The 14,229-nt window shown below is 54.8% G+C and overlaps 1 protein-coding gene and 1 long non-coding RNA gene across 8 annotated transcripts in view; one reads left to right on the top strand and one right to left on the bottom strand.

Moving 5' to 3' along the window:
- FRMPD3 (FERM and PDZ domain containing 3) overlaps positions 1-14,040 on the top strand; it is a 54,896-nt gene extending 40,856 nt beyond the window's left edge. For all 7 annotated transcript variants that reach the window (XM_090150455.1, XM_090150460.1, XM_090150458.1 and 4 more), the window contains 3 exons: positions 4,361-4,505; positions 7,950-8,762; positions 9,298-14,040. In XM_090150455.1, the coding sequence (XP_090006581.1) occupies positions 4,361-4,505; positions 7,950-8,762; positions 9,298-12,161 (3,822 nt within the window). In that variant the 3' untranslated portion in view covers positions 12,162-14,040. The remainder of the gene's footprint in view (positions 1-4,360; positions 4,506-7,949; positions 8,763-9,297) is intronic.
- Positions 6,882-10,528, bottom strand: LOC149916052 (uncharacterized). Its single transcript, XR_016471166.1, has 3 exons — positions 10,390-10,528; positions 9,668-9,800; positions 6,882-7,505 (listed from the first exon to the last, which is right to left on the bottom strand). It is a non-coding gene; the product is annotated as an uncharacterized LOC149916052 (long non-coding RNA).
- Positions 14,041-14,229: the final 189 nt, after the last annotated feature.

The raw sequence follows: 14,229 nt of genomic DNA, 5'->3' as shown, positions 1-14,229 counted from the left end.
TGGGTCTGTACCTGCTGGAGGAGCAGCCTTTCTCCACATCCTCCCCGTCTACCTTGTACTTGATAGATGGCAGCTCTCCCATGCACCTTCCCATGGGCACGTACACACACTGCTTTATCTCCCTGAGAAAGCACAGCCAGCTGCCCCCAGCTTCCAAAACCCCCCTGCCTGTGTCTGCAGGGGAGAGCAGGCTGTGGGTGAGGCTCGGCAGCACAAAGCAGGGCACGGCCTGCTGCTATCTGTCTTCATTTAAGCGCTATGCAAAGGGCTGGGTTTTAAAGCCAGAATGTCTGCTCCAAAATGAGGCATATGCTAATCCCACTGGGGACAGAGATGGATGAGGCGGGCTAAGGAAAGTTGGCAAAAAGATCATTACCTTGAAGCACTAATCTGCTTACTGCAATTACTCTATTGTACAGAACGTGTCGCTGGCTAAAACATGGGGCTGCAAATAAATCTGTTTCCTCCACGATCCGCAGACTGGCAGAGGGCCGTGCTGTGAGTCAGGGCCCCACTCCTCTGGGGACCTGCAGTGGAATCTGCCCCACGTCCCTGAGATGTGGGAGCTCTGCACCTCACACAGAGGTGTGTGGGACACCCCACAGGCAGGATATGGGCAGCCTGGGTCTGTACTGCAGCCACCACAGCTGCTTACTTGGTTTTGGCATTGCACTGCTGATCGTGTGTGTTAAAAAAGGGGCCAGGACGAGGAGCAGCCCACAGCTAATGCCACCCAATTGCCTTCACCCGCATCCCCAGCCCAGACCTGCTGGCCAGGAAGGAGCTGGGGAAGATTTCCAGGCAACAAGTGGGCTCGAGGAGATCACAAACCATTCGTGTTTAGTTCAGGAGGAAACATGGTGTTTGTCTTATAAATAATGCACTGGGTAGTAATAGCTTTGCTTTGGAGCTTTTCCATCCTGGGCTTCAGTCGGTGCTTCAGCCTGTTCTGGATGCAGAGCCCAACAGTGCCTCTGCTCTGCTCCCTTTCGCTGCTCGCAGCTGCAGTGGTGGCAGAGGAGTGGCAAGGGGAACCAGATGCTGGCAGGAGCAGAGGTGCAGCTGGAAAGCCCCAGGGTCTGTGCTGCAGGGCCCAGGAATGGTTTCAGCGCAGACTTGCTGGGGTTGAGCCTTGGTTCTGGCACTTGCAGATTTGCTGGGGACAAGATGGTGGCACTGAAGGCCTCCTGTGGTCTGTATGCATTTAATGCTTGGTTTGCTGGGCTGGGCTTTGTACTTCTTGGGATGTCCCTGGAAACGGCAGGGACACGGGGTTCCTCACACTCCTGCCAGCCCTTCTGTGGTGGGGGGACATCTGGGGACATCAGAGCCATCTCCCCACATCCAGCCCCTGGCTGCTGGCCACAACCCTGCCCACACAGCTCCAGCTGCTGCAGGATTGATACTGGTGAGGATGAACCCCTCAAGAACAGAGCTGGAGCTGCATGGTGTCTGGCTGCTGGCCCACACCATTTAATTACAGGCACGGGGGTAATTGGCTTCGCATCCCCCAGCAGGACCAACCACCAGTTTAGCCAGGATCAAGGATTCGGCAGAGGAAAACAAAGGAAAAATTAATTCAGAAGTGTCCCCCAGCTGCTGCCATGCCTGGAATCTGGCTATTGATTTCAGCATCCCAGGGGTACCAGGCGTGCTTCCAGGCTGCGATGGAGACAAAAGATCACCGCACATCCAGCTGCAGCCTGCCTGGCTTCCCACATGGCAGAGCTGCTCCTGCCCTCCTGCATGGCCCCGCTCTGCCCTCCAAAAAAGGGGAATGCTGGGGCTGGGGGGGGGGGGGGTGGCTGTGCATTTGCTGGTGTGAAATCCAAGGGGAGCCCCATTGAGCTATGCAAACAGCGAGCGGAGCCATCAGATTTCATCCATGCAAAAAGCGAAGCTTTAGAGTGATGCCAAACCTAAAGGCTCTGCTTCCCAAAGCTAAATTAATCTGATTAGTTCTCATTGCGCTAAAGCGTTCCGGAAAGCCGCGAGGCTGAGATCTCCTTTGTCTCATTGCTGGGGTGGGGAGCTGCAAATGCGATGCTTTCTGCACGCAGAGCCCTTTGGGCAACATTGAATGGTGAGCACGCAGCAGCCCGCAGCATCAGCCTGGCTCGGGATGGGGGTGGGAGCTGACAGGGGTATGAGCTGCAGGCAGGAGATGGCTGCACAGGGGCTGCGAAGCCAAACTTGAGTTGTTTGTTAAAAGGAAGAAGAGCAGACAGACCGACCTTGAGCATCGGGGGGGGGAAGCAACTACAAAATGGGCAATGCAGAGGTACCCAGAGCAGCACTGAGCCACTCGTGTGATGCACGTGCAGCTGTACTGATCAGCAAATGAGAAATAATGGTGCTAATCGCAGCAAGCCCCTTAACGATGGAGCTGAGTTAATAATGTGTAAGGGGAGGGAAGGGAAGGTCGTGTGCAAGTGAGAAATTGACTGCTGTCTCGTTAGGCCCCGGTGCTGTGTTATTAAACACAAACTTGGCAGAACACCGTGGGTAAGCAGGGAACATAAATTATGTGAATTCATATCCCAACTTTCTCCTGTGCTGCATAGGGGGAAGCAGCTTAAGATCAAATGTGTGGATAAAAGGGGAAGATTAACAGGAAACACACATCAGCTTAAGGGTTTTTATAGGATCGGCTCATAAATTAATTGAAACGTCAGGGCTGTTACGGTCCTCCAGCACAACCCTGGCCATAAAATTCCATCCGAGCATTCTTCTACAAAACCTTCACCTTTGTCTGAATGAGAGGGTACCCTTCAGGACACCGCGCTTTGATTTAAAGGCGGTGCGTAATAGGAAAAGTGCCATATCCTTAATAAGCTAATGCAGAACCTGTCTCTGCTATCCAGGATAAATTTATTTTGTTTTACTTCGTGGAGAGATTGGTTGCCAAGCAGGAAACTCAGTGCAAGAAACACCCTTTGCTCATTAAGACTGGAAAATCCAGAATGTGAGTATGAGTGAAAGATCAAAACGTGAATAATTTCAGGCTGCAGTTATGGATGGAGAGGTAGAAGGAGCTTTCTTTCTAAATCACACTCCTTTTCATGGCCTGTTATTGGACTGAAGTGAACCATTACTTGCGTGTCACACAGTGGATCTGCTCGTTGGTGTTTCTGAATGCTCACAGTGTGGTGTAGAATGCCTTCATCCCAAGGGCACAGCAGCATGGGGCAGGGTCCCAGCACCCAGCCTGCCCTGCAGGACCGTCCCAAGGGATGGCACGGGAGCCCCAGCAAAGCCCCAGGTGCAGGATGTCAGCCTCTGCCGCTCTCATCTCCGTGTTTGCTTCGATCTCATTTCTCGCACTGCTGCATAACAGAGGGGGAAAAATGTGCAAATGTCTCCTCATTCAACAGATGGCTTGAAAACAACCCAGGAGGCTCAGCCCTGGGTAGGAAGCACTTGTTTTAAGGAAGGTTTCATATGGCGGAACTGGAACACATGGTTACCTTTCATCACTTATGTCAAGCCCAAAGCTGGGCTCGGAGCTGGCATCCCCCTCCCCACCGCTGGATGCTGCCCCCTCATCCTCCCTTCTGCCTCAGTCCCTTCCCTCTGATCCGTGTCACCTCGGGTTTGCTCTCTGATGGCACGGCTCGTTGCCGTGTCGCTTTATTTCTCATCCTCACTTCACACAGCAGCCAGGCAGGGGCTCCTTTCCTCCCACCCCATGGGGACGTGGTGTGGGGCTGGCGGCCTTGTGCCCAGCTGCACTGCGTTGTGACATTGCATCTGTTTGGGTTTTTTTTTTTTCCTCTCTTGAAAGCAAAGACCTTTTTTGGCGTGCAAATCAATGCTCTCCTAAAACAGAAGACACCATCTGCTCCCAGGCACAGATTGAATTTTCTGAAGGGTTACTTTTAAGTAAGATCCACAGGCTCAAAGCAGTGGCTGGGGGGGAGGGGGTTGAAATGGAGTTTTGCCCCTTCTGCAGCTCAGTGGATGCAGACGTATTGGTGTATGGGAGAGCAGTGTGGTGCCTGCAGTGAACCTGGGGTTCTGGTAGCTGAAGACTGAACAGAACCTCTGGGGCCTGGTGATTAATGCTGGTGCTTGCAGGTGGGCTCAGCATTGGCACACAGTAAATCAAGATTCTGCCACGGACCCCACAGCAGCTTTCACCTCTTTCATCTGCACTGCAGCACCGTGGGGATGCAGTGGAGATTCCTGGTGGGGTATGGAGATTCACAATCCTTGAGGTCCCTTCCAACCGGTGCCATTCTGTGATTCTGTGACCAGAGCACAGCTGTGCACCTTGCTGCTCCTCCTGGCGTCCAGCTCCCCGTGATACCAGTGACAGCCCTCCGGCCGAGCCTCACGCCGTGCCTCTCTTGCCTTCCAGCCGCTGGTGCTGCTGATGGAGTGGCCCGAAGCCACCAACTTCGCCTGCCTGATCGCAGGTTACTGCCGTCTCCTGGTGGACTCCAAGAAGATGATATTCTCCAGGCCGCCCAGCCAGCCCCCACCACCTCAGATTATCAAGGCAGGTACGGTTCAGCCTCTGCTTTCCGTGCCAGCCCCTTCCTCACCTCCTCCACCCCTAACCCTGGGCAGGAAGGAGGTGGGTTCCTCCAGCATCTCTGCTCCTGTCGCTGCAGCACCAGCAGCCCGCTCTGAGCAGCAAAATGTCCTCGCTTTGCAAAGCTCTCACTTAATCAAGTGTGAGCTGGCAGCTGTAGTCCCTGGCTGTGCAGTGGCCCCTTCTGCTGCCTAGCAAATGCAAAGCACTGAGTGTCACTCTGGTGGCTCCTAGAGCAGACCCAGGTGACTCTGTTGTGCTGCTGAATTCATACAGCTGGAAGGGAATTTGGGGTCTCAGCTTCGCAGGGTCCCAGCCTGCTGCAGGGACACAGACAGTCCCACCAGGCACTCTGTTTGCTCTGTTCCTTGAGGACAGATTTCAGCTGTCAATCAGCAGCAATTATTGTCAAGGAGGATTTCAAATGGGAGCCAGCCAGGAGTTACATGCTGTTACTCCATTTGGTGTAAGGAAACACAGAAGATGGGCTCAGTGGCTGGAGATGCTCCCCACTGCCATCTGTGGGGAGACAGGAGGTGCCCTCCCTCTCTGCGTGCCAAGAGCTGCAGTTTGGCTGGGGTGTGCCAAAACTGTCCCCTGGAAGTGGATATAGCCAAGGGAGGTGCTGAGAACTAGCAGGGTCCCTGGGGAACGGAGCTGGTGCCCTGAGGTGTGAGGAGGGCACCTGGATGCGGAGTGGGCACCAGAGGAGGACACACCAGGAGGAACCAGGAAGGCACCTCCAGCAACCCCAGCACATCCAGGAACAGACCTGGCAGTGATGTCGGTGTGAGTATGTGAGCATGGTTTCCTTCTGTCTCTTCAACCTGCGCCTCTTGTTAACAGCTGCCACCGTGCTCTCTGCTCTGGGTGTCCTACATAAACCCAGTCCCCTTTGGTAGGAGTGAAGGGTGCTTCCAGATGAACCTGCTGTTGTCAGAGCACTCCCTCCCCAGTCATCTGTCATCTGGGGGTGGTCCTCAGGGGGCTGTGGGGCTTGGGGAATGCAGTGGGAAGTGGAGAGCATCGCAGAAGACCAAGGGCTGCCGCAGTCACAGCTTGCCTGGGGATGTCTCAGCACACTCAGGAGGTGCTTTTCCACTTTCCAGTGACAGTGATAACAGCCAGTGTCTTTCCTCAGTGAGATTTTGCCTCATGATACAGAGCCCAAACCAGGAGATGCAGTAGGTCCTGCCCTTTTCTTGAAAGTCACAGGAAAGCAATGTCACACCGCATGGGGGCTGGAAGAGTGACAGTGTGGTAGGACAGGGATGGAGCCAAGGGATCCCTGCTCTTCATGCTGGCCCCTCTCTCTGTACACCCAGTACGCTCAGGCGAGGCACTCGGGCATCGTTTTGGAGAGGAGGATTACTTAGCATTGAGAAAACAAAGTCTGCTGACTGGTCCTGGTCCTGGTCTGGCTGCAGACTGAGCTGCCAGGAGCCAAGCAGCTTACCAGGAGCACGGTCTGCTGGTCATCAGCACATCTCTGTAGGAATGATAAGAAAGTCCCGCTGGGATAAATCAAGTTTGCCCAGGCTTTGACTTCCCAGGCTGCAGGCAGGCTTTGCCAGAATCTGAAGCACCACATCAAGCCCCGCTCTGTGCTTTTGCCTTGGAGCAGAGCACATCCATCTTCCCAGAGGCGCATTAAACCCTCCTGCTGAACTGCAGTCCTGCTTAGAAATGCGCGTTGGCTCTGGATGCTGTCAGTTAAATCCCACTCTCAGCATTTCCCTGCAGAGCTGCACAGACCTCTGCCCTCCCCAATGCAGCAATTCGCCCTCCTGCCCCTTCCTCCCTTTGCAGCCCCCCAGCACAGATCATGAGAGCAGCACCTGGGTGCTATCTCAGCTCTTTACCAGGACTTTCCCTCCCAGAGAGAGCAGCTGGATTACAGATTTTACAGATTCTGGCTTTGCTCAGGAGTGGGCAGCCAGCAAAAGCCCCACTCAGCAGGGAGAGGCTGGTGTACGTGAGCTCTGGCACACTGCAGGACTGCATGGATGGTCCTTTCTTCTCTGCCTTGATCCACGTAACCCACTGCTAACAGTGCCCACCAGCAGCAGCATTGCATGCTATCACCCAACTGCTTTCCCTGAGCACCAGCACGGCCATAAACGAGAGTGAGATTGTTTTGATTCAAATTTTAGCACTGCAGGTGATGAACACTACAATACAAACGTGTGTTTGGGGAGACAAATGGTCCAATTTGTTGAGCTAATGAATTTAATTAGGATTTATTTGATTTAATTTACACTTGCTAAGATGGAGCCTGCATCCCCCTGGCAGCCTCTCTCAGCACAGCTGCACAATTCAGCCCTACACACAGAGGCCCCTCCAGGGGGGGTTGGACCACTGGCCAGCTGGGGCAGTGTTTCAGCTGCTTGCCTTGCATAGAGAGGAGCAATAGGAGCCCATCACAGCCAAATGCTCAATAAGGAGCAGAGCAATACTGCATCACGTTTAGCAGCCTGCTGCTGGGCTCGCTGCAGAAGTGGCTGAGTATGACAGCTTGGTGTGACCAATGTGATGCGAAAATGGTGAGGGTAATTCCTTTTTGCCATCTCACTCATGAAAAGTGAGGGTGAGGCTGAAGGTCCTCATTCACGCATGCAGACACACTGCTCCCATCGCCCTCTGAGTACCAGTGGTGGCTGGAAGAGGCAGCCCTAGGTTGGGGTGCTGGCTGTGCTGGGCAGCCCCCCTCCTGCCTCCCTGCAAAGGAGCTTGCTGTGCAGCACAGAGACAAGCTGTTTGTTCAGCTGGCCAGCCTGGACTGAGCCCAGCTGGGAGCTGAAAGCAAGCCGATGCAGTTAGGAAACAGATCTGTCAGGAAAGGTTAAAGGAATTCGCTGTGGCTTGTTTAAAACAGAGACGTGTGGGGAGGTGGGGAGGCAGGAACACGGAGATCTTGCAGCATCTGAAGGCGGTTCAAAAAAGGGCAGTGGTCGGTTGTGCTGCAGGTCTGTGATGTCACCGATCGATTCCCAGCGGAAAGAAAAAAGAAAAAACAGCTTTAGGGTTGAGACTTTCCCATCTTAAATGCCATAATATTTAATGCCATGAAATGTCCGTGGTTTAGCTGTGTGGTCGCTGCAGAGCCCCAGGAAGCAGCGCGTTCTGTCGGCGTGCCGTGGGCTTTTGCTGGCTGAGGCTCAGCTGCTCCCACATCCATCAAGCTGTGCCAGCCTTTGCCAGACTCACATAAAAGCCACGCTGAAACACACCCAGCAGCTTTGCGTTAATAACCCACGTTCAGTGGGGAGGCCGATGCCTCCATCACCCCCGTGTTTATGGAGGACAGAGGGCAGAGAGCGCGCGGAACCCACTGGGTGGGCAGCAGCTCTCCCGTCCTCATCTCCCCTCCGCCCGCTGCTGCTCCTGACGCCCTGCTGTGCTTTGGCTTTAGATTACATGGACTCACACCACCTCCCCCGGCCCGCGGCGGCGGGGCACGCTGGAAAGAAGGAGGGCGGGTTCGTGGGGGGCCATACCGGCAGCCCCCCCCCCGGCAGGCCTCGGGCGGCCCGCGCCTCGGACCCGGAGCTCGTCAGCTTTTGCTACCTGCACATGCGAGAGCAGAGGAAGGAGAGAGAGAGCAGGACGGATATCAATGAAAACCTGATCTTTTTCGAGGAAACGCGGCCCAGGACCAAATCTGACCCCACATCCAAGAGCTCCGGCCAAGGCTACGATGGGGTGGCCAACGAACGTGACCCCGACGGCCCGGAGCGCGAGCGGCACGCCAGCCGTGCCCGGGCACACACCATCGACACGCACCCGCGGGGCGACGCCGCCCACTTCTACTGCGAGTCCTGCAAGGCCAAGCTCAGGAGCCGGCTGGCCTCGCGCAAAGCCGGCAGCGCCCGTGACAACATGGTGGACCTGATGTCCCTCCCTCCTCCCGGTAGCGATGAGGAAGAGGACGAGGCCACGGCTCTGCTCCCCGCCATCGCCGCCCCGCCGCCCGGCTTCCGAGACAACAGCTCGGATGAGGACGACCCCAAACGCCGGGCGGCCGCGCAGGGCCAGGAGCAGAGCCGGCACCTGTGCAGCATCCTGTACGACGAGATCCCCGTCACGCTGATAGACAGCGTGCAGACGCGGACGGTGCGGGACCATGCCCAGGAGCTGGACGATGCCCTGGTGTCCACCCTGCAGGCGCTGGAAGCTCTGGCTGCTTCTGAGGACTGCCCGCATCCCCCGCCGCAGCAGACAGCAGGTAGCGGATTGACCGTGCCTTTCTTTTTCCCTTTTCACCTTTTTTTCCTACAGCACGTCCTTCCTTTCACGCTTCCCTTTGTTCTCCCATACGTCCCTCAGCCTTTGCAGGCTGGCGCCCAGCTCCTGCGGGGTGAGCTCTGCCCAGGGCACACTGCAGGCTCTGGACCAGGCAGCCCCGCAGCACGGCTCTCCCCTCCCTCTGCTGCCCTCTCACTGTGGCACAGCAGCTGCTGCCAGGTTTCCCTTCTTGCTCCACAGACCTCCCTGCAGCCCTGCTCTCACTCTCACACTGGAACCCTTCCCAAGACCTCTTCCCGGGCCAAGAGGTGAATGGAGCTAGCAAGCCAGCTCCGTGCTGACAAATGATCTCTTAAATGAATTAACTCTTACTTGGGGGAAGCGACTAAATGGTCTCCCATGGGATCCTGCTGCTTGCTGCACGGGGGCCTTCCTGCTGCAGTGGGTTCCTTTCTCTTCCCCACAGTGGTGTGGCACAAGCATTGTTGTGGGGCTTTCTTTGTGTCCCTCCCCAGGTCTCATCGTCCTGGCTGCCATCACACCTGAGTCATCCTTGGATTCTGGCCACGAGACCAACTCCTCAGAGCTCACCGATGTCTCAGAGATGGTCTCTGCTATGAAGCAGCACCAGAACGCAGCCTACTTCCTCGCTCAGCACATCAACAAAGAGAACCTCCTGGCCAGAAAGGATTTGCCTTTCCGAATCCAGAGCTGTGCTGCCCAGGCTGTCCTCACCTCGCCATACGCCCTCACCCGCCAGGAAACAAGCTCCTCAGCGAAGCCAGCTTTTTCTCACCCAAATCCCAGCCTTACCAACTGCAAGAGCAAACAGGAGCAGCAGAATGTTGAGCAGAGTTACACCGTGGCTGCCCAGCCGGTGCTCACCTCCCAGCGCAGCGAGCAGAACAGAGGAGCTCCGGTGCCAGGCTCTGAATGTAGGGGTACAGGCCACACAAAAGCTGCCTTTGAGGGACCTCTGCATACCACAGCTGCACCGAACAGAGAGCAGTCACAGGATCTACAAGAGAAGATGCCCAAAGAAGTTCTGCCGAGCCCCAAACTCCTCCTGGATCAGAAAAGCGGTGTGACTCCAGCCATCATTTCAGCTGCTCTGCAGCAAGTGGCAAATGCTAAAGGCTCAGCCCCTCAAGTGGGAGCAGCATCAAAAGAAGACAAGACCATGAATGGGACCGGTGGCTGTGTATCAGCCAGCAACAAGCCTTTGAAACTGAAAGGAGGTCAGCTAACTGCAGAGCCGCTGTGCCACTGTCAGCAGCAACAGCAACTCTCTCAGCAGCAGTATAGTGAAGCTTCTCCAAGTCCTATAGAAGCTCATAGCAGTAAAGCTGAAGCTTTGCATCCCACCTCAGGAGGTGAAGAAACGATGCCTGGTAAGAGTTTTGCCTCTAAAAGTTTCCAGCAAAAGGTGAGTAGAGATACCCCGGGAAAAGCAGCGAGCGGAGAGCCCGGTCAGAAGGCAGGGGGGGAAGCCATGAGTCTCATATTTCAAAAACACATGGCTCCTTCAAACCAAGCAGAGAAAACGCAACAGGAAAGTTCAGCCAAAAGCTTAAAAGCTGAGAGCAGCAATCCGCACTCTGCATCACCTGCTGGCATTTTCAGGAGCACCAGTGAGGATTCCAAGGGGCCAATCCAGCTGGTGCCCAGGTCTGAGAGCCTGCAGATCAGCACTGTGCCTTCCAAAAAAGTTGACAAGATCCTGGAGGCCACCCAGGCAGATGTTGATGTCCCAGCTAAACCCAAAGCTCCAAAAGCTCCCTTCAGGTTGAGGAACCTGTTTTCTGCTACGTTTCCTACCCGGCTGAAGAAGGAGACAGACGAGCGGCAGGCTCAGCTGCAGAAAGTGAAGCAGTATGAACTGGAGTTCCTGGAAGAGCTGCTCAAGCCAAAGAGCAAAGGTGACCTCCCACCACAGGAGTACCTGCACCCTCCTGCCCCTGGGCGCTGCAGCTGCCAGCTAAGGAGCAGTCCTGTGCAAAAAGTCCCAGGGATGTCCAGGGAGCAAAGGCGCAGCTGTGACTGCAAGCGGATTTGCAGGGGCGTGAGACCACCCCCCAGCCAGCTGGTGATGCCAGAACTGGAGAGGCACGGCAGGGATAAGGTCACTGATGACCAGCAGCAAGCAGAAGCCATTAGGTTGACAAGCATGAGCAGCCCTTCCAAAGGCAAGAGGATACGATCGACGAGCTTAGAGTCCAGGGACTACCGGTCAGATCCAGAAAACGACGTGTCCTGTTTGACAACGTGTGCTTCCCGAGGGGAATGCATGGGAGCTCCGCAGTACAAGAAGCTCTTGCGTCGCTACAGTGTCAGTGAATTAGATAAGACTGATAGGACATCCCTGTCCTCTGACATCAACCAGAACATCTACCCGGCCAAGCAGAAAGGTCCTCAGAAGGAGTCTGAGCCCAGCATCCTTTGTCCTGTTCTGAAGAGCAAAATCCAGGAAGCCGCTGGGGTGGCTGATCCATCCTATGTCCAAATAGCACAGGAGAAAAAGAACCAGAAAGGTTCGGCAGTGTTCTCTGTCCAGGAGGAGCTGTATCCAAGTCCTGCAGAGCTGCGGGATGAAGACGTGGAGGATGAGAAGTGCTGCTCCATCCGGTATTGCTTCTACTACAGGAAATGTGATGTTGCGGATGATGGGAGCGAGAAGGATGAGCTGTCCTATTCCATCCCCATGCAGATACTGCCGGGAATGAAGCTGGACAACCAGATGGTCCCGGTGATGAGCAGGACACTTCAAGTCCTCGATGCCACAGCCTGCAGCAGTCCCAATGACAGTCAAACCCAGGAAATAGATTTAAGGACCTCCACTTTTGAGGGGAGCTTGGCAAAGATCAACATCCTTCGAGGCCACGTCTACAGCTTGCCCAATGGCTTTCTGCAAGTGCAGCTGGATACCAATGAACTCCTGACCATCCTGCGGCAGTGCGTGGTGAGCCCTGACGTCCGGGACTGCAAACTCTACATCTCCCAACTGGCTGAGTACAAGCAAGAGCTCGCCCTTAAGTTCAAGGAGTTCCGGGCGTCCTGCCGCCGCGTGGCAGCCGTTGACAAAAGCCCTACCCACATGCTGTCCGCCATCACGAGCAGCTTCCAGGTGCTAAGCAGCCTCATCGAGACGTTCGTGAGGTTGGTGTACATCGTGCGCTCGGAGTCCCAGCGCCAAGAGCTGCTGACGAAGGTGGAGGAAGTGGTGAGAAATTACACCTTCCTCCTGCGGGCGGCGGAGGAATCCACGGCCAGAATGTTGAGCCACCAGCAGACGGTGGAGCAGCTCGCCCGTCAGTCCGCCACGGTTGCCACTGTTATGAGCACGCTCACACGCTCCCTAAAGACACTGATCAATAAGTAAACCAGCCGCAAAAGCCAGCAGGCCAGTGTGTGCCGGGCTGTGTGTCAGTGGTTCTTGTATCGCGTAGGTCTGGTGAGGATGTCCGTCTGTCTGTCCGTCTGCAGGGAAAGCCCACGCCTGCTGAGGTCCACAGTAAAGAAAAAGACGTTGTTTCTCAACAGAAGGGATGGTAACATTGATGGTGTTTGGAAAGGGAAATTCACGCCTCGTTGCAGGCTGTGCAGACGGCGTGTCAGGGGTCCCAAGCAGCTGCACCGCTTGTCCTCCGGCACTCGGGAGGCACAGTCATGCCATTACCACGCTCACTGGGTTTTGAGTGGTTCTGGGCCTCCCTCGTGCAAAGAGTTGGCACTGTCCCTTGTGTCACGGTGCGTGGTGATCAGCAGTGAGCAGGGACTGAGCTGACGCCGCCCGGCTTCACTTGGGCAGCGGTCCGGTTGGAGCCAAACCAGTGTCTTGCCACGTAAACAGCTCTTCTGCCTCCAGGGTCTTCCTGGCCCACAGATGCAATGTAATCAGCAGCAGAAGGCATCTCTGGGATGCAGCTCCCTGCTGCTGCACTAAGGCTTGGGAAAGCCTAGCAGTGGGGAGGATGCCGTGTTCCTAGGACAAGGCTAGGTCCTCCAGCAGGCTCTACTCCCACAGCTTAGGCACCGATGGCCCAGTCCTGTACACGGGCACTGCCTGAGAAAGGCAGCAGCTCAATGCTGTGTGAGCAGGGAGTCGTTCCCCATCCTCTGCTGGATGGCCGTGTTCATTCTAGGAAGCCTGCAGAGACCCGGATCGCTGTGTGACCAGTGCAAGCCAGCAGCTGGGCTAGCAGCTGAGAGGAGACCTCTTCCATGCCATTCTCCAGAGCAGGTCTGTGCCTTGGAGGCTCAGCCCAGCCCCTCTCCTCCCGCTTCCTTTCACAGTGCCCACGGGAGAGGAGCCCAGGTCGGGTTGGTCTGAGGCACGGCTTCCTCCTGAGCCAGGCAGTGCTGCTCCTGCCCTCCTCACCAGGGGCTCGGAGCCTTCTTCTGTCTTCACTGGACTGACTGCCATGAGGAACATTACTTAGTACCACCTAATGGTTATTTATTCAGAGTCGGGTTGGGATTTTTGTTTGTTTGATTTTCCTTTCTTTAATTTTTTACTTTTAGATGAATAGTAAAACAGCTCCTAATCGCTTTCCTTCACACCCCGGGGGCTGCCCTCCTCCTCCCAATCTAGCTTTTAGACCTGATCAATCAGACCGCCTTAACTGGTGCTTCAGTGCACTCACCCACCCCCCGAAACACAGCAGCCAGGAGGAGAAAATGCAAGGTTAAGCATCGCATGGACCTCGCCGTGCCCGCCCAACACACCTCATGCACACGGGGCTCCCTGTGCTCCCTGCACCCATCTCAGGCTGAAGGGGAGATCACAGCAGGAGGGGGAAGGGCTGCCAAAGCCCACGAGCTTGCCCCGTGGCTGGCTGAGCACGTGGCCAGGGATCTCCACAGGATCTATCATTTCCCATCCCTGTTCTTATTTTTTTTTTTTTTTAATAAATATGCACATTTGAAATCTCTCGTTCTTCCATAAGAGCTATGGAAGTGCACAATGTGCTTTTTAACGTGCGCATCCTCTACCAAGTGCAATAACGGGCTTTGGCCATTGCTGTCAGGAAGGCAGAGGGGATCCTTCTGCCTCCTGCTTTCCACAACCATGTAGCAAATACACAGTGGAAGAGCCAATTTGGATTTCAGTCCACGGTGGGCAGAGCCTGTAGTAATGCTGAAGGCCGACAGGGAGCTGTGGTTTTCTTTTCCCCCTGAATTATCTATTACAAAGCTCCAAGTTTCCTCAAGCTCCCCGTGATGCCTACATCATTCCTCCATAAATCTCTCAGTCTCATACAGAGGAAAAAATTTTTTTATTGTCTGTATATAGTATATATAAAAAATATATATATAAATTATATATATATATACACAAATTTATGTCTTGTTTTACAAACAAGAAAGATTAAATATATTCATCTTAATATCCAAAAGAGCACGTTGGGTCTTTTTTTTTAATTATTTTTTTTAAGTAGGGCTGTTCT

The sequence above is a fragment of the Phasianus colchicus genome, chromosome 14 (assembly GCF_987193195.1).
Source record: "Phasianus colchicus chromosome 14, bPhaCol1.hap1.1, whole genome shotgun sequence".
NCBI classification, from domain to species: domain Eukaryota; kingdom Metazoa; phylum Chordata; class Aves; order Galliformes; family Phasianidae; genus Phasianus; species Phasianus colchicus.
This window is presented reverse-complemented; position numbering and strand designations above follow the sequence as displayed.